Source organism: Chlorocebus sabaeus, chromosome 17 (genome assembly GCF_047675955.1).
Source record: "Chlorocebus sabaeus isolate Y175 chromosome 17, mChlSab1.0.hap1, whole genome shotgun sequence".
Lineage (NCBI taxonomy): Eukaryota > Metazoa > Chordata > Mammalia > Primates > Cercopithecidae > Chlorocebus > Chlorocebus sabaeus.
The window spans coordinates 3,260,723-3,283,808 of NC_132920.1; the positions used below are offsets into that span (position 1 = coordinate 3,260,723).

The 23,086-nt window shown below is 46.1% G+C and overlaps 1 protein-coding gene across 5 annotated transcripts in view; it reads right to left on the bottom strand.

Annotated features, from left to right (window-relative positions):
* The window catches only part of SLC22A23 (solute carrier family 22 member 23), a 191,832-nt gene that overhangs the window by 122,767 nt on the left and 45,979 nt on the right, over positions 1–23,086 (bottom strand). For all 5 annotated transcript variants that reach the window (XM_073005627.1, XM_007973822.3, XM_073005626.1 and 2 more), the window contains one exon: positions 22,048–22,202. In XM_073005627.1, coding sequence (XP_072861728.1) covers positions 22,048–22,202 — 155 coding nt within the window. The remainder of the gene's footprint in view (positions 1–22,047; positions 22,203–23,086) is intronic.

Sequence of the window (23,086 nt, forward strand, 5' to 3'; positions counted from 1 at the left end):
CCCGTCTCTACAAAAAATATAAAAATTAACCGGTGTGGTGGAGCATGCCTGTGATCCCAGCTACTTGGGAGTTTGAGGCAGGAGAATCACTGCAACCCGGGAGGTGGAGGTTGCAGTGACCTGAGACTGTGCCACTGCACTCCAGCCTGGGCAACAACAGCAAAACTCTACCTCAAAAAAAAAAAAAAAAAAAAAAAAAAAAGCAACACCACCACAGTTCTGGGGCTGAATGGCATGACAGAAGCACAACGTGAATACGCTTAACTTTACTGAAATGTACACTTAAAAATGGTTAAGATGGTAAATGTTATGGCATGTGTTTTCTACCATAATTGAAATTGAAGTCTATGCAGAAAACTAGAGTAGGAGACTGACCAGAGAAACAAGCTGGTGAGCGCTGACGAGGCGGTCAGGGAAGGCCTCTCTCAGCAGCGAGGTGGGGCGAGGAACAGAGTCAATGTCTCCACAGAGTGCTTGGCATCCTTTCTGTCTCCTGCTCTCTCACTGCCCTGCCTCACCACCTTTTCAGGCTCACTACAGTCACCCCTCCTCCCATCCATGACGCTCTAAACTCCTCAGGGTGGTGGAGTCACTCATGGAGATGGCCTAGAGCCTGTGGAGGAAAAAGTACAGGGATGAAGTTATCCTTCCTGACGTACCGAAGGATCAGAATCACCCCTGCGAAGCAGGTAGAAGAGGAAAGGGAGCTGGTATGTGCATTTCAGCCTGCTGCTGGCTGCTGGAAATCCGCGGCACAGCACCACACCTGTTAGTGGAGAACGGCCGTGCTGGAACCGGTCTCAAAGATTCGCTCTTATTGTTGCCTTTTGGCTCACTTTGCAAAGCTGATGTGCCCATCCTCCAAAAATAATACTCAGCCAGTCAAAGGATGGGCTAAAATACAGAAGCGACATCATCACTTTGCATTTCAAAAAAGGCCTGGTTTGGGATGAAATGAACAGAGTTCTCCCGGCACAGCATCACTGGGCCAGTTGCCACCATCTGTCTGTGGGTTCATCCGGAACAGCAACCAGCGGTGGGCCACAGTGAGGAAAAGGAATGAGGCTCTCTCCATAACCTCCGGGCCCACATTAAACTTCACATCCAATGACACCGAGGAGGAAAAGGCACTGAAGAAAGAAAGCAGGACTGCCTGGAAATTTTACAAACACTCAGCCATCTCAGGTAATTGGCCTCAATCACAGAGTACTACTCAATCAGATTTTAAAAGATGCCCCTCTGTCAGAACGCAGAGAGATCAAGTAGATCCTGCGTCCCTCTTCTCTGCCCCGCTCCCTCTCTCCTCCCTCCCCAAAGTCCAACTAAGTCCAAGTGCCAACCTAACATAAGAAGGCTAAGAATTCCGTTCACATCTACCATGACCTTAGTCCACAGGGTCTCTTACGAGAAGAAATCCACACAGCTGGAGTGAACCCTAGTGCTCCCGGGGGGCCTAGCATTCTGCAGTACACTTAGGGTTCACTTGCAGGTTTAAATGTTATCTAAGAATAACCTAATGCAGAGATGTACACACTGGGGCCACTTTGGTTCTATTTCACTATCAATCAGTTCCATGCACCAAAAGCTGGCTGCCATTCGGCATCTCTGAGCCTGGCACGTATCAGTGGACCCCGAGTGGGGCTATGGAGTGTACTAAACATCATCACTAAACATTTATATTCTAAACATCAGTTTCAGGCCCTACAGGCTTAAATAATATGCTGCCTGTCTGCCAAACCACTGGCTTCCAATGCGGAAGCTGGAGTTCTGCCTCGAAGTCCCACCCAGAGATCTGAGGGAACCAGGACACTTACTGTTGATGTTGGCGCCTCTTTTTCCATGAATTTGGTCAACTGCCTGAATGGAATGAAGAGAAATCATATCCTGACTCATTAGAGTGATGAAAAATTTCTCAAACTTACCAAAATGCCCCTGATGAGAGTATACAAGATCGGCCCTGTCCCTTCTCTCACGGAGCTACAATGACAATAACAGCAATGACTCCGGGAATCGACCAGTAACGGTAAGAAGGGAGAGCGTGATTCTAGGTTATCATCCATTATTCACCATTCCCCTTGTGGGCTCATGAAGATGTGATTTGCACACAAATGTCCCCACCGACTCATGGAGACTTTATTCTGATTTATATCAGTTCATTAATCAACACCTGTAGGATGTGGTTGAGCAATAGGTTTTGAATCCCACCAACTGTTCTGGCGTCCATGCCAAATCCTTCTGGGTCATGAGGCTTTGTGAGAAATCTCAGCAAATTCCCTCTACTATTAAAAACACTTATGATACATCTCCAATATGTGGGAATTGGACTAAAAAGTCTATCCCTCCCAGCTTTAACAGTTTAGAATCACATATGTATATCTCTTCTGCGATACTGCGGCACAGATTTTCATCATGTTCCATGAATTCATTCATTCATCAAACTGGTATTTAGATACCGATTCTGTGCCAGCTGCAAATCCAAGCACTGGAGATGGAGTGGAGAACAAGAACAATGAGGACCCTGCTTTCAAGGTGTTTCCTCCAGAGTGGTTGAGTGGTATGCGGAGATGCAAATACACAAATAAATGAAGGTATTTTAAGGTAGTGGTAGATGCTTTAAAAAAGGCTGGGTGAGTCTAAAGAAATTGTTTGGGTACTGATTAGACTAGCTAGCCTGAGAAAGTTTCACAGGCATCAGCTGAACAGAGATCATAGTGACAAGACCTGGCCAGGCCTGCAGAGGTCTGGAGGGGAGCATTTCAGGCAGAGGGAAAGGTGAGTACAAAGGAACTACGGAGCAAGCGGGAGCTGAAAGATCCATCTGGCTGGACACAGTGCAAGATCAGGAGGTCCAAACCATGCAGGACAGCATGGGCTGCAGTGAGAAGTTTGGAATGCATGATGGAAGCTGTTAGAGGGTGTGGCAAAGACCACCAGTCATTGTCCAAGACCCTTCTCCCCTTCTTCCCACAGGCTCATAGCTGCACAAAACAAGACCATGTTCTCTAGCCACCCTTGCAATTGGGTGTGGATAGATCTGGCCTACGGGATGTGAGAAGCGGTACCCATGACTTCTGAGCAGTGACCTGAAGGGGAAGGAGTGTTCCTTCTTCCTCTTTTCCACTACTCTGCTGGCTGGATTAGGGCAGCAGAAGGGGCCTGGGCTCCCAGTGTCATGGGACTGCCACAGCAGCCCAGGACTGACTATACTGATGATAGAAATCAACTTCACTTTGTTTAAATCCCTGTTCTGGTTTTAAGTGCTTTCAGAAGTGAAACTATTGCTAACTATATAGACAGTCTGATGCAGGAGAGTATAAGCTCTGATTCAGGCTATATGAATATCACCCTAGTTGTAAGTGAAGAATGAGCTGTAGAGGTCTGAGCAGGAAGCAGGAAGATCAGTTAGAAAGCCATTGTGCTTAGTTTTCCAGGCATGAAATGAAAAGGCTTTGCCTCAAGGGGTGGCGGTGGAGACAGAGAGAAACTGAGGGACTCAGAATGTAATGTGGAGGAAGAACTGAGAGGATTTGCTGATCAAGGGAGAGACAGACAAGAAAGAGTGACTCTTACCCATTTTTGGCTTGAGCAACTGCATGGATAATGGTTCTAGGGAAGGATGGCCCTGAGGATGTGGGAGGAAGGAGGGTTCTGTTTTGGCCACACAACCTGAAATGCCTACTGGACATCCAAGTGGAACATCCACAAGGCAGTAGGGTATGCGATTTTGGAAGTCAGCAGGGAGGTCAGAGTTGGTGATACACACCTGGAAGTCTCTGGCCTATGGAGAGGTGAACTGGTGCCATGTTTCTAGCAGAGCAGACATGCAGAGGGTGTAGATGGAGAAATGTCAGGAGTCCCAGATCCGACCTTTGCAGGGAGGCCAAAGGAAGGGAAAAACCAAGTGGGTGTGGTGTCATGAAAGCGAAGAAGAGGGTGTGCTCAAGCTGGGTCAGACACTGCTGAGAAGTCGAGTTCAGATAAGCGAAAGAGAAAATGACCAAGCCTGTGGCAGCCTGGAGGCTGTGGGTTATCTTCTCAAGGGAATTCCACCTGAGCAGCGGGGATGATGGAAGCCTGAGTGGACTGAGGCAAGGATGGGAAGCAAGGCCCCAGAGACAATGCTTGGGGCTCGTGTTTGGAGAAGTGTTGCTGTGAAAGGGAGAAATGACACTGCTGTCTCTAATTCTACTTGCTGCCTGAACTGAGCCTGTCCAATATAACAGCCACAAGCCATATGTGGTTACTTACGTTAATTAAAATGGTTTTAAATGACAAATCGGTCACTTAGTCACTCCTGCCACATCTCAAGCACTCAACAGCACACATGCCTAGTGCTGGACTATCGGGCAGTGCAGGGAGAGAAAATCTCCCTTGGTGCTGCAGGTTCTCTTAGGCGGCTCTGACCTAAACTCTCCTCCTTTAAGTTCCTCTTTAAAACTGTTTATTATGCTTGGTTTGCCTCGTAGGATGATGTGAGCGGGACGATGGCAGAAGAAAGGCATGTTTCCTACTTGATTTTCCTTTTTTTTTTTTTTTTTTATTGAGACGGAGTCTCACTCTGTTACCCAGGCTGGAGTGCGGTGGCGCAATCTCGGCTCACTGCAAGCTCCACCTCCCAGGTTCACGCCATTCTCCTGCCTCAGCCTCCCGAGTAGCTGGAACTACAGGTGCCGCCACCACGCCCAGCTCATTTTTTGTATTTTTAGTAGAGATGGGGTTTCACTGTGTTGGCCAGGATAGTTTCGATCTCCTGACCTCGTGATCTGCCCGCCTTGGCCTCCCAAAGTGCTGGGATTACAGGCGTGAGCCACTGCGCCCGGCTTGATTTTCCTTTTATAACTTAGACATGCGACAACCATTGCTCCATGCCTTTGTCTAAATTCTTCGGGTTCATGTTTACAAACTGTTTATAATAACTTTCAATGTTTGAAGAGGGCAGAGGTCTGCATAGCTTCTCAGGAGGTAATTATTCTCAGGTTTTCCATTGTTCCTTCATTCAGAGTTACCTCCTCAGCCCTCTGAAAAAAGGACAGGAACGAGGCAACAGCCTCTCAGGCCCTGGAGATGGTGTGGCTTCTCCCTGTGCCCTTCCCTCCTCTCCCCGCACTCCACACAGGCATCACGAACGGAAAAGCCAACTGTGCAAACATTCGCTTCCACTGTCACAAGGTGAAAAGGAAAAATGCCAAAAAGGAGAGCTTGGAAAAACAGCAGAAGAGCAATGACCTCCTGCAGAGAACATGAAATAAGATCCAGCAGTGACCCCACTAAAGAAACGGAAAATAAGATCCAACCCAGAACGGGTCAGAGACCACCACTGTGTTTTAGGGTAACAATTACAAAGGAAAAGGGGGATCGGGCACTGTAATATCCCAGGACTGCAGCTTGCACTCTCTGGGTGGTGCATTCTGTAATTCAATTAAATCCTCGCAAAGAACAAGATCCGTGTATCACAGAGTCACCAGATACTCCCCCAGCAACTCCGGGCACACATGAAAGTTCTCACAGTAATTCTTGTATGTGGTTGGTGGACTCTAGACTCACGGGACTCAAGAAGCCCTGGTGAAACACAAGAAAACTGAGCGATGATTCCAAAGACCATCTTTTCAGTGGCAAAACTGTCAAGAAGAGGAAGGATTCTGGTACATTTCATTTATGGGAAATATAGATTGGAATGATTAGCTCTCCAGTTAACTTTTTCCAGGGATGCCTATTGCGTCAAAGAGGAAATTATCAGGTTGAATTTGTGAAACTGAACAAACTATAACCGTTTCATGGCAGCTCCTAGAATCAGAAGGGTGTGATCCCCTGAATGATCTCCCCCAAACAAAATGATCTCCAAAGCAAAGCACATCACTTTGTACTTCAAAAAGCTGGCAGTGTCTCTCCACAGTCCACAGGGTAAAGAACAGACCCCTTGAGGTCTCCATGTCCCTCTGAGGCCTGCCCTGCTCTGGACTACCTTTGCACAGCTCCCCCATGATAATCCCATGTCCCCTGGGGAGAGTGACATCCTGTCTGGCCAGGCTCCCTGGTAACAGGGGCTAAGACTTGGGGAAGGGACTTCATCCTCAGATGCTGGAGAAAGCGGCCAGCGAGTCACAGAGGCAGCTGGACCATGGAGTCACGGGCAGGGGGCAGGTCTAAACCACACCATCAACCCAGTGATGAAAAGCAGGCACCAAGGCGGGCAGGTATGAGGCAGGGAGATGGGTCACCAAGGTGGGGCTGGGCTCCGGGATGCCGGCTCTGGAAGTGGGTGCAAAGATTGCAGCCCTCTCTGGGTGTGTTCTTGGCAGTCTATAGAAGTTTTAAAATCGTATGCTCTCATGTCAGTGAAAATCTTAGTCTTATATTAATACAAGGGTATTCTCAATCATCTGGATGGGATGCCTGTAGTCCAGTGCGAACCTACAATAAGATTTTGGAGCCCACATTTTCATCTGGATTTACACTCACCAAAGGCCACATGTCACCATGATTGGCTGCACAAATGCAAGTCTAACAGGTATGAATAAAGTAGTAGCAGAATCAAGATCTCACATGTGTACGGCAAACCCTCCTGAGCCTGAGCGTCAGGCGGGGGAGCACAAGGACTCTGCCCATCCATCTTGTAAAGATCAGCTTCATTAGCAAGAAGAGTAACAGGCAATAACGAATGCTTCCAGTCTCAATGACAGCCAGAAATGGACTACATGCATATTTAATTATTAAGGTAATGCCACAAATCTAACTTTATCTTCAGGAGACAGAGTAGCGCTGCCATCAAGTGACACCCCATTACAGCGAATGACTGAGGCTTGCTCATGGAGCAGGCCGGGGTGAAATACATAAAGCTTGAGTATTCCACATCAGCAAAGCCTTAAAATCATTGCCATCTCAGATGGCAAAATTATGCAAAAAGGCGTACTCTGGAATTACTCAAGTCAAAATGCCAAAATAGATGAAATATTAATCTGAATCTGAAGCTGCATCTTTCTGCTATTCAACCCAACATGAGTCAATGGATAATTGTGTTTCAGGAAAAGACTGACGTCCATCACACGAACTCCTGGATTGAAATTATATTACACAGGTTTTGAAACTGTCTGTTGTTAATATTTTGGTTTTATAGTTATTTGGAAGTTATGAGAACTCATGCAAATTCCTTACAAGATGATTGTACACATTTAAATAATACTCTAATAACATATTTTAAGTCAAAGAAAGAGGGGCTGTTGGGAACAACACAGCAGTATAAACAGGGCACTGGAGCCAGGTGGACTCGGGACCCGAGGAGTTCTGTTTCCTCCACCTCTTAGTGGTACCGAATGGAAGTGCTGGGAAGGGAAGAGCTGGGTAGAGGAGGGCGTGGTCCCTGGCTAGGGCTCCACCCCCACGGACCTAGGTGAGGACAGGCATTTCCTGCTCAAGACCACCCTGGCCTGCCACGCCCCCATCCTGTGCCTATGAAAACCCCGGAGGTGGCCGGGCGCAGTGGCTCATGCCTGTAATCCCAGCACTTTGGGAGGCCAAGGTGGGCAGACCATGAGGTCAAGAGATCGAGACCATTCTGGCCAACATGGTGAATCCCCATCTCTACTAAAAATACAAAAATTAGCTGGGCTCCTGGAGTCCCAGCTACTCGGGAGGCTGAGGCAGGAGAATCACTTAAACCCAGGAGGCAGAGGTTGCAGTGTGCGGAGATCGCGCCACTGCACTCCAGCCTGGTGACGGAGCGAGACTCCGCCTCAAAAACAAAACAACAACAACAACAAACAAACAAAAAACCCCAAGACCCTAGCAGGCAGACACGCAGGCGGCTGGACATTGAGAGGAGCACATCAGCAGAGGAACACACGGGCGGCTGGACGTTGAGAGGAATGCACGGCAGGCACCGGCATGCACTGGCAGGCTGGCAGGCCATCGACCAGCAGAATGACATGGAATTTGGTGGGGCAGTCAGAGGAGAGCCCAGGCCGCCGAGCAGCCCGACTCCAGGGAAAAACCATCTCCCTTCTGGCTCCCTCATCTGCTGAGAGCTACTTCCGCTCAATAAAACCTTGCACTCATTCTCCAAACCCAGGTTGATCCGATTCTTCCGGTACACCAAGGCAAGAACCCCGGGATACAGAAAGGCCTCTGTCCTTGCAATAAGGCAGGGGTCTGAGTGAGCTGACACAAGCTGCCTACCGATGGCCAAACGAAAAGAGCACCCTGTAACACATGCCCACTGGGGCTTCAGGAGCTGTAAACATCCACCCATAGACACTGCTATGGGGTTGACGCCCACAGCCTGCCCGCTTTATGCTCCCCTAGAGGTCTGAGCAGCGGGGCACCGGAGGAGTGACCCATTCCCCCATCCCACACCCTGCAAGGGGGACAAGGTAACTTTTCCCATTTAATTAGTAGGTAACCTTAGGCAAGTTACCTTCCTTAAGCCTCAGGTTTCTGTTTGTGAAATGAGTGCTCATATCACAGAATTACTAGGTGGATTAAATAGTTCCATAGCACTCAGCAGTGAAAAAGTTCACCTTTGCACAGTCCCCACATGACAATTCCGTGTCACCTATGGCGTCACCTCCTGGCTGGCCAGGCTTCCTGGTGAGAGGGGCTCAGGGAAGGTGCAGTGTACAAGCTCAGTAAGTGTTATCTCTGGCTTAAAGGCATCTCCAGCAAATTAGACAAGGTCCAGGAATTAGAGGTCTCAGTTTCCTTAACTGTAAAATGGGGCTATTTGTGGGAGCTACTTTACATGGTCACTGTGAAATTTACATCTCTCTCTATATATTTGTGTACAGGTATGTATGTAGGTATGTATGTATATAACTCAGCATAGTTTCTGAACTTAGAAAATGCTTACTAAATAGATTATCATGGTTATCAAGGCACTATCATGATAGCCTCAATCCCTTTTTACTCCTTAATATCAAAACAGTGCTCAGCTACACAGCACCATGCTATACACATGCACACATGCTGGAGGGTGCCAAAACGGAGGTCTCAAGCCAAGATTCACTGCAGCTACTAGAGGTCTAACTCTTACACTCCAGGGCTGTGTATGGTTCTTTCTAAAAAGAGGTAAGGGAATGACATAATGAGATATGAGACACAATCATGCTCCAAGCACTGATGTCAGCCTAACGGGGAGCAAATGACCAAGAATGGGGGGCCTGGGGGCTCCCAGCAAGCACTTCCCGTGCAGTGAGGGTAGTCACATGCCCCCACCTTAACACAAAGGAGCCAGTACTATTTACCAAAGAGGAGAAATCATCTTCTCCCTTGCATTCTTCTCCATCTCAGAGTCCTTGTTCACCCTGGGAGCCTTGCACACTTTGCAATGCCAGTTTGACATATTAAACTGATGTCAAGGAAGAAATAGTGAAAAACTCTACGTCCCATGGGAACTTAGCAAAATTTATTTATTATTTAAAACTGATATGGATGGGGAAATGAACTAGAACTAAATAGCCCTTAATTCCTAACCCTGCCCCCAACCCTGACAATCTGACTTTGGTTTGGAGGGAGTTCTGAGCCTCTTCCCAGAACTGACACAAAGCAAACAACAAGCGAGGCATGCTTTCAAAAGGCGGAGGTTAGAGAGGACACAAGCACCTTTCAGCCAGCAAACAGGGGCAGGCAGAGCCAACTCTGCTTGGATACAAAGCACTCTTTTTTTCTTTTTCTTTTTTCTTTTTTTTTTTTTTTTACAAGAATCATCAAAAGCCCTGTGGAAGGAAAAATGAACATGAAAATAACAGCTCTTAATCAGAGACCCATTTTCTGGTCTCGGTGTTCTGTGCAGGAGGTTCAGAGGTCCTCTGAGCTGTCCCACTCTCTCACCTGGGAACATTGCCCTGAAGTGGAGGCCCTGCAGCTTCACCCAAGAGCGTCTCACCCCAGCTGCAGCCTTCCCTGCCTCTGCAGGCTCCTTCACGTTGGTTTCTACTGGGGTAGAGATCTTAGCTTTAAAAACACCCAGGACTAAATGTGGTGGCTCACACCTGTAATCCCAGTACTTTGGGAGGCCAAGATGGGAGAATTACTTGAGCCAGGAGTTCAAGACCAGCCTGAGCAACATCGTGAGACCTCATCTCTACAAAAAATTTAAAAAGTAGCCAGGCATGGTGGTGCATGCCTGTGGTCTCTGATACTCAGGAGGCTGAGGAGGGAAGATCCTTTGAGGCCAGCAGGTCGAGGCTTCGGTCAGCTGTGACCGCACCACTGCACTCCATCCAGCCTGGGCAACAGAGCAAGACTCTGACTCTTAAAAATACAATAAAATAATAAAACCAAAAAAAAACCCCAAAAAACACTCAGAAGACCCCTGAGTCTGACTTCACCATTTAGAGAGTCGCCAGCAAGGCCCTGCTTCCAGAGTCTGGGCCAGTGCGAGCTGGGTTCCTACAGGCCTGGCTGCTGGACTTTGGAGGTTGTTCACCATGCAGAGGGAACGCCTCTTCAGAGCGGACCACAAACTCACATCATAAAATGTGTAAAACAGGCACTGCTGGGCATTTCACCCCAAATACCTGCTAAGTCTTACATGGATTTTGGGCCAGCAAGTGGAATGTGGTTCCTGAACTGTTTTTCCCCCTGAAAAGCCATTTGAAAATACAATTAAAAAATGAACCATGTGTTACTCAAAGTCAAGGCCCTTCCTCAAGCAGCCATTCATGTCCATCCTGAAAACACACATTCTCACGCAGCCACGTCGCAAACAGGAACTGCCATCCAGCCCTCCAGAAGGCAGGCAGTGAAACCTTATGGCAGAACACGGCAAACAACAGGGCCAGGCCTACAGCTGTGTTACAGATAATGAGCAATGTCCTGAGTTAATATTTAACAATATGAACAAAACGTTTACAGGCGTTTTTAGGGATTAATACAAGGAAGGGAAAGGGAGAGGTTGCATACAGATAAGATAAATCTTGACAATGAGTAGCACTATTCTATTTCTTCAGTGGGTTTTCTTACCCATTAATGAAGCATTCTGTGAGTGACGGATACTCAGGGAGTTGGATGGAAGAGCCCTAGGAATGATCTCCCCAGGAGAATTTTTTCTTGAGTTTATTGTCCTCTCCTACCCTTGACATTGTTAAGACTTTCAAAATGCAATATATGATTGCATTTAGCTTTTTGAGGCGGAGTTTTGCTCTTGTTGCCCGGGCTGGAGTGCAATGGCACAATCTCAGCTCACTGCAACCTCCGCCTCTCAGGTTCAAGCGATTCTCCTGCCTCAGCCTCCCAAGTAGCTGGGATTACAGGCATGCGCCACCATGCCTGGCTAATTTTTCTATTTAGTAGAGGCGGGGTTTCACCATGTTGGTCAGGCTGGTCTCAAACTCCTGACCTCAAGTGATCCACCCACCTCGGCCTCCCAAAGTGCTGGGATTACAGGCGTGAGCCACTGCGCGCGGCCTATGATTGCATTTTAAAATGAATTTTAAAAGCTCTAAATGGATGCTATAAGAGAGGTAATTTATTAAGCTGGCCACTGGAAAAACAATTATGAAGCAGATTCTTGCCCCCACCCACCAGTTGTTCTGCTATTCAGCCCTAAGCTACTAGACAGCCACAGTCCAAAGTTCCCAAGCTTGCTGTGAGCCTGAAGATTCCCTCACATGAGTGGGCCTTGTGGAAGAGGACAGGACTGATTTTCTCAGTGGACCACTGGCGATTGCAGTAGGATGGTGGCCGTCATGTCACAAACATGCAAATGTCCACCAACATTTCCCTAGAACTTCGTGGTTTTACAGATGACAATCATGGTCATCCTGTCAGTCACCTGCCCAATCTTTCCTAGGTGAGGAAATGACTTTGAGTAGTCAGCTACCTAGTTTAAGGTCACAACTGGCAAGTGGGGGGCTTGGCTTCCAATCCAAGCCTGGATTCCACCCAAACATCTTCTCAACTGTTTCTGCATGATCACACACACGTGTGTGCACTTGGGTGTGTGTTGATGAGAAAGAGGGAGGGGATATGGCAAGTCTTCACATGCTGCCTTTCAGTATGGACAGCGGGACATCAGAACAAAACTGCATCTCTAACTCGACTCAACTGTATTAAATATAACTGAATATCCAGTTATTGAGACATGGGAATATCACGTTTCAGGTGACTTTAAGCAAAAACAGCCATTACCGACTTGCCTTCCCATTCAGTTTTTTTCTCTCAATAATAATGAATATCTATCACTCTAAAAAAAGCAGTTTCTCGCATAACAATGGAAATATATCACTAAATTGTGCACACTTAAAAATGGCTGAAATGGGCCAGGCATGGTGGCTCATGCCTGTAATCTCAGCACTTTGGGAGGCTGAGATGGATGGATCACTTGAGATCAGGAGTTTGAGACCAGCCTGGCCAACATGGCAAAATTCCATCTCTACTAAAAATACAAAAATTAGCTGGGCATGGCAGCGCCTGTAGTCCCAGTCACTTGGGAGGCTGAGGCAGGAGAATCGCTTGAACCCGGGAGATGGAAGTTGTAGTGCACCGAGATTGTGCCACTGCACTCCAGCCTGGGTGACAGAGTGAGATTCCATCTCAAAAAAAAAAAAAACAAAGTGAAATGGTAAACTATATATAATGTATATTTTACCACAGTAAAAAAAAAAAAAAAAAAAAAAGAATAACTTTCTAACATACTTGGCATAGGACAAGACAGTGCTTCTCTGGGGCATACACAAATTGAAACCTATACTTGAAATAATTCACATTACATTAATCACTACATGGAATTAAAGTTGCTTTGCCACACTTACCTCTGACCTACTGGGCAATCTTTGCTATGCCCAAAGGACATTTTTCAATGTTCTATATCACTTGACTCTGCTGTCAGCCCCTTCCTTGGCTCCCTGGTAACCGGCCTGGTCTGACTTTCCACTGACCACATGGCCGGTTCCTCCCTGTCTCTCTCCACTGGTTCTTCTACTCCACCCATTTGTTACTCAGCTGCAGAGCCCTTGGGTGAGCTCAGCTCTGGTAGCCTTTAGTTGCTACCTTCATCCTGAGGACACAGGGGCCTTGCTCCTGAACTTCTGAATAACAAATCTCCTGGCAAATCAATCCTCTCAGATGCCCTAAGGCTCCACCAGGTTACCAGGTCTGAAACAGAAGTCATCATGTTCCCCTGGCAGACTCATGGGAGGAAGGGAGTGGTCAGTAGCTTCAAACTCTATAGGATTTAGAATCAGAATAGACTATTTGGGCCGAATCCCTTGTCTCACCATTCAGAGAAAAATCCCCTCTCTCCAGCTATCCAGGCAAGTCCCCTGGTACTCCTTCACCCTTCTCCCCATTCTTCAGTCATTGAGGCTGCGATTCTGCCTCCTCAGAGTCTTTCCTGCCCCATGGCCACAACCCTCATTCAGGCTCTTCTTCCTTGCCTCCCTATCACAGCAGCCTCCCAGCTGCTAGCTTGGCCTTCTTTTCCTCTTCAGCCTGCTCACACTGTAGCCTGAGACATTCCTCCAAAACATTCATCTAAAGGTTTCTCTTTCTCAATTGAGATCCTTCAGTGGCCTGCCACTGCCTTAACGTCATGGAGGACAGGTCTGTGTGTGTTGTTCCATCCTTCTTCCTTGGCTTTGTTACTCATAGTTTAGATTCCAGCCAACCCCAATTACCCACACTACCCAGAGTGCACTAGGCCCCAGCCAACCCCAATCACCCACACTACCCAGAGTGCACTAGGCCCCAGCCAACCCCAATCACCCACACTACCCAGAGTGCACTAGGCCCCAGCCAACCCCAATCACCCACACTACCCAGAGCGCACTAGGCCGCAGCCAACCCCAATCACCCACACTACCCAGAGTGCACTAGGCTCCAGCCAACCCCAATCACCCACACTACCCAGAGTGCACTAGGCCCCAGCCAACCCCAATCACCCACACTACCCAGAGTGCACTAGGCCCCAGCCAACTCCAATCACCCACACTACCCAGAGTGTACCAGGCCCCGGGTAAGCCCCAATCACCCACATTACCCAGAGTGCACTAGGCCCCAGCCAACCCCAATCATCCATACTACCCAGAGTGCACTAGGCTCCAGCCCACCCCAATCACCTACATCACCCAGAGTGCACTAGGCTCCAGCCAACCCCAATCACCCACACCACCCAGAGTGCACTAGGCTCCAGCCCACCCCAATCACCCACACTACCCAGAGTGCACTAGGCTCTTCCAGGATCTGAGCACCCACTGAAGATAGCAAACACCTATTCTCCCTGACCCCAAAGAACTCACAGCTCAGGAGTCTCCTCTGGTGCCCATCGTCCCAGCAGGGTGTGTCCCTGCCTCTTCACTCACTAAACTCTGAGTGAGCCTCTGTGTCCCCAACACTCAACAATGGCGAGGGTTTAGTACGTAATCAAGGAACCAACTGTCCATCCCCTGACACCCGACAGGTCCTCACATGTTCATGGAGCAAATGAGCAAAGGAGAAAATTGTGCTTCCGTGCAGGTCATGAAAAACTAAAACTTAAACTCTTTGTAGCAGAGCCTATCTGGCAGGATGCGCTGATTTGAGAAACAGTTATTGACAACAAACTTTCATGGCTCTGCACCACTTGAGTTATATTTCTCTCTGTGCTCTCAGCCAAGAGTCTGTCTTTTCACTAACAGCAAGTCTTGGCAAACCAGTAATGTTTGCTTCCCACCAGATACATTTGGATGTTTTCAAGAAGCCTAATGTTTTTTGTTTTTTGGTTTTTTTTTTTAACTTGTTTTCAAGGTGACTGATTTATTTCCTCTTTTAATTTGCTTTTAAGAACACAAAACAAAACAAATTCAGCCCAATATTGCTCTCTTACATTCCTGAACACTCTTTTCTGGTCGACTCAGCTTTTAGCTTCAGGTCCCATCCTGTCTGTCCAGGTGTGAAAAAAAAAAAAAGGAACAATACTTCCAGGGAGTGTAATAGGATTCCAGCTAGCAAACATGTGGTAAGAGAGGTGAATGGAGCAAGCAGGAAAGGATTTCCCAGCAGGGGCCAGCAAGGGCAAGGTTGTTGACATGAGGGCAGGGTCTGGAACCCTGGGGAAAGGGAAGCTGTTAACCATTAATCTTACCCTATCACAGCATCTCTTCCCAGCTCACCTTTGTAGAGCTGCACTGGTGCAGCAGCCACACAGTGAGGAAGGATGGAAGTCCAACAGCTCTAGTTACTAGTGTGGAGTTGAGACCAGCACATCTGGGGGGCAGGTAAGAGGAAGCACCCCGGGTTTCACTGCCCCCGCTCCCACCCCAAGAAATCTTCAACATTGAGGAAGGCTAAAGGCTAAGCTAAGAATTCAAAAGTCATATAATTCTAAAACTGGAAGTTATATTGGACCTCAATAGTTTTCCATTTGTTTTGTTTTCCATTCGTTTTCTCCATGAGTTATTCCAGGAAGGGATCGCACAGCTACACAAAACATGGTTTAAAATCTCATCCCCTTACTTTATAGAGATGGAGACACAAGCTCAGAGAGATCTCACAATCTGTCACGGTGACTGTCAGTCAACTGTGGAGTCTGCAGTGCAGCTCAGATCTCCTGATTTCCAGATCTTTTCAGTTCCTGTTTTAGAGTACTGAACAGCTTTGTTTCAAATGAAGCACAGACACACTACTAAAATTCCAGTCTGGAAAAAACCTAGTCCGTAAGGTTTTGATGCACAGTTTAAGAACAACCTCCCCTGTAGGGAAAAGCATCCAAATACTCTAATTTTAAGATGCCCAGATATCTCTGAATATTTGCTACTATTTTCCTCTGATTTGGACATAGATCTGCCTTCACCAAATTCAAAACACCAAAAGATATGTGCACTGGAAAGCTTATCTGTACATTTAGGCAATAGTTACATGTTTTCTTGCACAAACTTCTGGACACAAGACTAGGCAGATGGGTCTCAGTGATGCCACCGGCCACTTATTCTTTCTCTGTCCTCATATTTCCATTTTTAATATGCAGGTGAGATGACATATCCTTACATGCCCTAGAGACATTTGCGTTTATTCCAGAGAAATGTCTATAGAAAGAAAAGTCCAGGTTTTGGCTAACATATAGGTAGAGATAGAGAGAAAGGCCTGAGCACATTTTTATTTGAAAGACTGGCACAACTTTGAGAAAAACCAGTCTTCAGTGGCATGTCGTGGCTCCCTGCTGTATGGCTCACCCCTCCAGGCTCAGACCCATGACCAGTGGCCCTGCCTAACTGGCCACCGCAGCATCCTCGCCTTCCCAGGGCTGGAGCTGCCTCACCAGACACTTCTATTCTTACTTACCCTGCAGTGAGGCCAGAGGCTCTGACTGCTCAGAGGTGGGAAAGGGAAGACTGTAGGGTACAGAGCAAATGCCGTTACTTTCTGCTTAGAAATTTATTCCTTTGCTTTTCGCAGTTTGCCTACAGGGTTAGTAACGTGTTTCCAGTGAAGAAAATGACCAATGAAGAGACCTCAATCTGCTCTGATTTCCCAGTTGTGCCCATCTGACCCTCAGTAAAACCAAAATTCCTTTGAAGCTTAAAAAAAAAAAAGATTTGTCGGCTGGGTACGGTGGCTCACGCCTGTAATCCCAGCACTTTGGGAGGCTGAGGCAGGCGGATCACAAGGTCAGGAGATTGAGACCATCCTGGCTAACATAGTGAAACCCCATCTCTACCAAAAATACAAAAAATTAGCCAGGCGTGGTGGCAGGCACCTGTAGTCCCAGCTACTCTAGAGGCTGAGGCAGGAGAATCACTTGAACCCGGGAGGTGGAGGTTGTAGTGAGCTGAGATCAGCCCAGGCAGCAGTGCGAGACTCTGTCTCAAAAAAAAAAAAAAAAAGTTCGTCAAAGGCCTTCGGTAAACTCTGACTCATTTCCTTGGTGGAAAAAGCCTTGTGAATGGAGTTGGTCCTACCGGGAGAAGGTCTTTTTGCCCTGAGAACTTGCGGCTACTGGGAAGGCCCACGTATCTGAAGATGGGGAAACTGGGTGGAGAGAAAGAGATGACTGAGCACATATTCTTGTGAAACTTTCCCTTCAACCAAATGCACAGCAAATGTTTGCTCCCCAGAAGCCCACAAAGTAGCTGAAGCCATTTCTAGTTGACATCGGCAATCTCCATTCTCTTCATTCCACACTTTGACAACCCGCTCCATGGAGCCATTTGGTTCAGTCCATTTTTTTTTTTTTTTTTTAAACATATATAGCATAGTGCTGACGCTTAACGATCCTGTTGACTGAAATATGTTGCAAGCAATATTAGTTCAGGGAAATATCAAAGCACAAAAATATATGGGATAGTGAGAAAGAAAAAGCCATCCAACACCAGCACATTAGAAATTACTCAATCACTTCTGTAAGTGTCTAAAACCATTGGCGTCATGTGAAAAAGGGACCAGCACCCCGCCCAGAGCAAACTCAAACTCTGAGTCTATTACCAGTTAAGTCAAGAGTTGGTTTCTATTTTTGCAAAGTAATCGGTAACTGAGTCGCTGTGAAATTTCTGGTTGCTCCTTGATCTTGTGTAACATTTATCCAATTATTTAGGCTGTCTACGTTTAAGGAGGGTTATTATAATAAGAACATCTTTGAGAGACTTTTTCAAGAAAATGGTTCATTGTTAGGGGGGAAAAAAAAAAACTCATTTGCCCACAGTAACTAAGGTTTGGTCTCTCTATCAGCAAAAGTTATTGTTCATGATTTCAAACTGGGAAAGTGTCGTTGGGGGAGGCAGTTAGAAGTGGAGAGGGAAAAGGCAGAGATGAAGTTAGAAGAGACATTTTCAAACAGTATTTTTTATTTAAAAAAAAAAAAAATTCTCTCTCACAGGACTGACTACGTCCAACATCAAATCAACTTAAAAAAACCATCATCTCTCATGGCTCCATTTGCAGAAAGACACATTCTTCACAGTGCTACATGACCTTGTCTGTGATATTACGGATCCTGGTTAGGAAAAGGATGCATACCACAACAAATCGCGTCCGCCCGGGCTGAGAAGTGCCCATTTCTTCAGGCTGAAAATAAGACTGTATTTTCTTTTTTTTTTTTTTTTTTTTTTTTTTTTTTTTTTTTGAGACGGAGTCTTGCTCTGTCACCCAGGCTGGAGTGCAGTGGCCAGATCTCAGCTCACTGCAAGCTCCTCCTCTCGGGTTCACGCCATTCTCCTGCCTCAGCCTCCCGAGTAGCTGGGACTACAGGCACCCGCCACTTCGCCCGGCTAGTTTTTTTTGTATTTTTTAGTAGAGACGGGGTTTCACCGTGTTAGCCAGGATAGTCTCGATCTCCTGACCTCGTGATCCGCTCGTCTCGGCCTCCCAAAGTGCTGGGATTACAGGCTTGAGCCACCGCGCCCGGCCAAGACTGTATTTTCATAAACAAATAGGAAAATGTGATCTATTGCTTCTTTTCTTGGTCCGTGCCCTTTGCCTTGCTAAGTCAGTTTTTTGACTGCCTCTCTGTGTGTGTGTGTGTGTGTGTGTGTGTGTCCAGAGGCCACTGATCCAGCCCCAGTGTATTCAGAAATGAATTCAGTGTCTCACAAACGTCTTAGAGGCCACTACTGTGCCTGGGAAATCCATTGAGCTTGGCTTGTTCTCTCCTGCTCTTGCCAACGTGCACTCTGCTTCCATGCAAACACTCCTTAGGAAGATGCCAGTAATCTCTATTTTATGTACTAATTACACAACCACATCTCCCTTTGGCGACTTAAGGGAAACAAACGTAAAGTGTAGAGTATTTAACTCGATGTACTTTAGAAAAACTCCAAAGCAGAAAAAAAACTTTCAGCAGCCTTGCGAATAAAGCAGAAAACTTCCACAAGTCAGCAGCATTTCTCTAAATGAAGAGTCCACCCTTACGGCAAGCCATACAAGAAACTAAAACTGCAAAAATCATTACTTTCCCTACTTACATTGCCAAGCACCTGCAAGACTAAAAAAAGAATGCTATCCAGTTCTGTTCTGAGAAAGCACAGGCTTTTCCAGCAGATGCATTAAGTGAGATAAAAACCTTATGGTTAGAGGAAGAAAAGAAGTTGGGGCCATTACAAATGGAACTTCCAAATAATCAATGCTTTATTTAAAACTTTAAAAATCAAAGTTTTAAACTTCCCTTTAGAGTCAAGAAGTACTTCAACCCTGTGACCTGGCTTATCAATAACTTGCTTCAAGCACAACAAATTACCAAGCATTACCTAGGCATAAATACTACTGTTTATAAAATGCTAGCAAGTACATTAATTTGGATCTTCAGTGACTCTGCTTTATTGACTCAGCTTTATTGACTGGGAGTTCCTGTCTTAACTTCTTGCCACCAGCCTCTGCCTTCTCCTAAGACTACCACATGTGCAGAGACGTGAGTCATCCCAACCATATCCTACCCCAATGCCACCTGCCCTTTGTGACTATTTCCTTTTTAAATTCTCCCTTTATTTCCTTCTGATGATTCTCTCGGAAGCTTTGCTCTTTTGCCATCTCTTAACCAACTCTCCCAAATTCTCATTGTTTAAATATTATCTCAATAAACTCCGAGTCATCATTCACAGCCCTTTGGTTTAGTTTAGTTTAGCTGTGTAACCCCAGATACTTTATTAGGTCTAACAGTGGGTCAATCACTTGTTGATACTTTGGGACATTTTCACTGCAATGGCATTTGTCATGATGTTTATTTAATTTGTGGTCCCAAGCCAAGAAAACATGACCATTTATTTATGCCCTGCTTTATTGCAGGAAAAAACCTAAGGCTGCTTATACTAACAAGATACACACAAAATAACGCAAATTATGGAGAAAGAAAAAACGGGACAAAGCAGAAATTAAAGTAGGGAAGTTAAGACGAAACTAGGAGAGAGGCCAGAATTGAAAGCCTGTGTTATCAGGCCCGCACACAAATACGTACATCAGTGGTTGAAAAATTATGGCCCACTGGCCAAATTTGGCCCACCATCTGTTTCTATAAATAAAGTTTTATTAGAACACAGCCACACCTGCTCATTTACATATTCTTTATGGCTGCTTTCAGGCTACAATGGCAGAGTTGAGTAGCTGTGACAGACCATATGGCCTGCAAAGCCTGAAAAATTTCCCACACGGAAAAAGTTTGCTAAGCCCTGGGTTATATGATTCTGTGCCTAGGAGACTGGAGCAAAGCAATCTCCTAGGGTAAGTACATTCTTTGTATGGTTCTGAAGTGGAAGAGAACTTTCTGCTATAAAGAGCTCACTATGTAATCTAGTGAAAACACATCTTTAACATAATATTTTATAGTCAGAGGTCAATGGCATGATGTCACAGTGCAAGTCAGTAAAACAATTCTATGAATATGTGAGGTGGAAACAATGCCATTCAGGTACAATTTACTCCTGGTCTGGCTTCATTCACGGACAGTCTCTCCAGATGGCAAATGCCAGTTACACAGGAAGCCCTTCCCTACCCTCCTTCCTTGCCACTAGCAGACATGGCTAATGGATCAAGGTGTTCTCTTCTGCTGAGCCCCGAAGTCATCTCAGAACTCTTCTCCCCGTTCTCTGGCAGCTTCAGCCAGTCATTAGTAGTTGGCATGCAAGATAAAACCAATATACCATATTTGCGGTAAGGCAATTTTCCATGAACACTCTCTTGCCTGGGGGTGGCAAGACTGAGGCTATACTCTCCGCAGAGCTCCTGAAGCACAGCGATTCCATTTTGTGCCAGTGCCGAGCTGTCCCCTTTTATGGTCATCCATGTGAGAGGACTGGATTGCCTTCTCCCTGTGAGAACAGACTCCTGGCAAGGACGGCCGCCTGGAGCAATGCTCCCAGCACACCTGCACACATGTGGGCCAAGGCGCTGCCTGAGGGCAGGACCAGGAGGCTTCTGCAGAAAAGTGCTTAGACCTGTTCCTCTGCACAGACTGACAGGGGTCAGGGCCATAGACAATGGCACAGGCATTTTGCCTGGGGAGATTCAAGCCCAATACTCACATTATTTATTCAAAGAAACAAAGTCCCCAACCACCATCACCCAGGCCCACTCATCTTGTCATTCATATCTTCCTAAAGAACTTCCCAAGAGACAAGAGTTCAAAGATAAATGCAAGTAAACCGGAAAAGGTGATTTTTAAGAAACTACAATTCAGTTAAACATTGATGACAAAGCAGCCAACTATGAATCTAGAAGAACATGCCGGTGGCCTTTCTCTGTGTCTGCTCCTTCCTGTGACAGTAAAACTATGTCCTGAATTGATTAGATTTCTAGTGGAGCAAAAATTTTAGCTATCTAAAAGAAGTATTTAAAACGCAAATTTAAAAGAATTAGAATTATTCTTATTTTGTCATACTAGAAATTGCTACTTAATCTATATCTGACTCTTATGCATGCTGTCAAAGAAAGAGAAAAAGACAAAATATATGGAAAATCTTACAGTATCCCCAACAGATCTTTCCACAAAGTGACTAAAAGTATAAAGCCAGCAAATAAGTAAAATATCCATGCCTCAAACTCTTCTTCTCCTTATGGGTTTGTGGTTGTGTTCTAGCAAACGCTACCTACAAATAAGTGAAACCTGACTATATTCAGCAGAGTTAATACAGCCAACAAACAAGATACATCAATGACAGAAACGTCTCATCCTCCTAAAAAGACCAAAACTACCAAATTTTGCCATTTACTTTTCCAGTGCCAATGCTTAGGTTTCAGTTCCAGACCTCTTAAGGTCACATCTGTGGACATGAGAATGTGGAAAATTTGGATTCTGTATGGATACCCAATTATGCACCAGATAGAAGCATATAGAATGTCAATGCAGAAAATTCTGGAGAAAAGCCAAAGCCTCTCCATATCAGGAAAGAACCGATCGCCACTTCTCCAAGCAATTATGCAACCTCCCATGTCCTTTGATGTGCACTGAGCCCAAGCTGGAGATCAGGATTGAGTGAGACGTTTCACGACATCACCTGAAAAGCCTCTTTCACAACACTTGAGGCCTTTAGTGTTTGTGTTTCCACAAAACTGCCATCCCAAACGAGCACATGCATAGTATCTTCCCCAGAACCTCCCAGGCAATCATACTTTTGCTAAATTCTTTCAAGACTAGTCGTGAAGGCTCCTACTTACGTAATGCATACAAGGTGAGAATGATTCCAGCCAGGCAAAATCCTTCGAAGAACCTGAGTGTGCTGAACATTGTCACATTCACTGAGAGTGCCACCGTCAGTCCAAAGATCAGAATGAAGATGATGGAAAACAGCAGCACAGGCCGCCGGCCGACCCTGCATATGGAGAGGGAAAAAGTTAGGAATCATTGTGAAACAAGACAGTGATGCTAGATGCTGAAACCCAGTGTCCAGCAGGTACTCAATATATGCTGAATGAGTACTGGGCAAAAAGTCCTGTGCTATCTATACCCACTTCACCAGATCCTAGACTACTAGGGGTAGAAAGGGAGATTTAGCCCAACCCCCTAATTCTCGAGCTAAGGGAGCAGGGATCAACCAACTACAGAGTAAGAGAATTCACACTTTAGCCCAAGTCCTGTTGCTGAGTCTATTTCTGAGTGTATAGTGATATAACTCAAGGCAAGAGGAACAAAATTAATAACTTTCCAAACAGGAACCTTGATACACCCAGCATAAAAAGTCTTGAGAAATCATTGACCTTTGGGATTGGATCAAAAGTCAACATGGTCACCAAGCAAAGCAGATTTGTTTCCTCTCCGCAGGTTGTTAACTAAGTCAGATACCTGATCCTACACACAGCCGATCCGAGCCAGGGCCAAGCCATCTGCCAATTTGTTTCAGCTACAAGACGAGAAGTAATTTTTAAGGGATCACAACTAAGGTAAGATAGCGTGAACTTTAAATGCCCAGTGACCTGATAGTGAGCTGACAGTGCAGTCCATTGGCTGGACTGAGGGGCAGGGAGTCCAGGCTGTGATGGTTCTCTGGAAAGGGCCACAGACACCCTCAATTCGTGGGTCCTGGAGCTGGCCAGTTCCAGATCAGTGACCACTAGGGGGCGATGTGCTTCTAGAGTGCCTGGGAGGACAGTAGAGGGTGGTCCACAAGAATGGGGAAGTCACCAGTTCCTGTGGCCCCATGCTAACTTTCCATCTTTCCTTCATTAACCAATCAGAAATAAAGTGGCGACAATAACT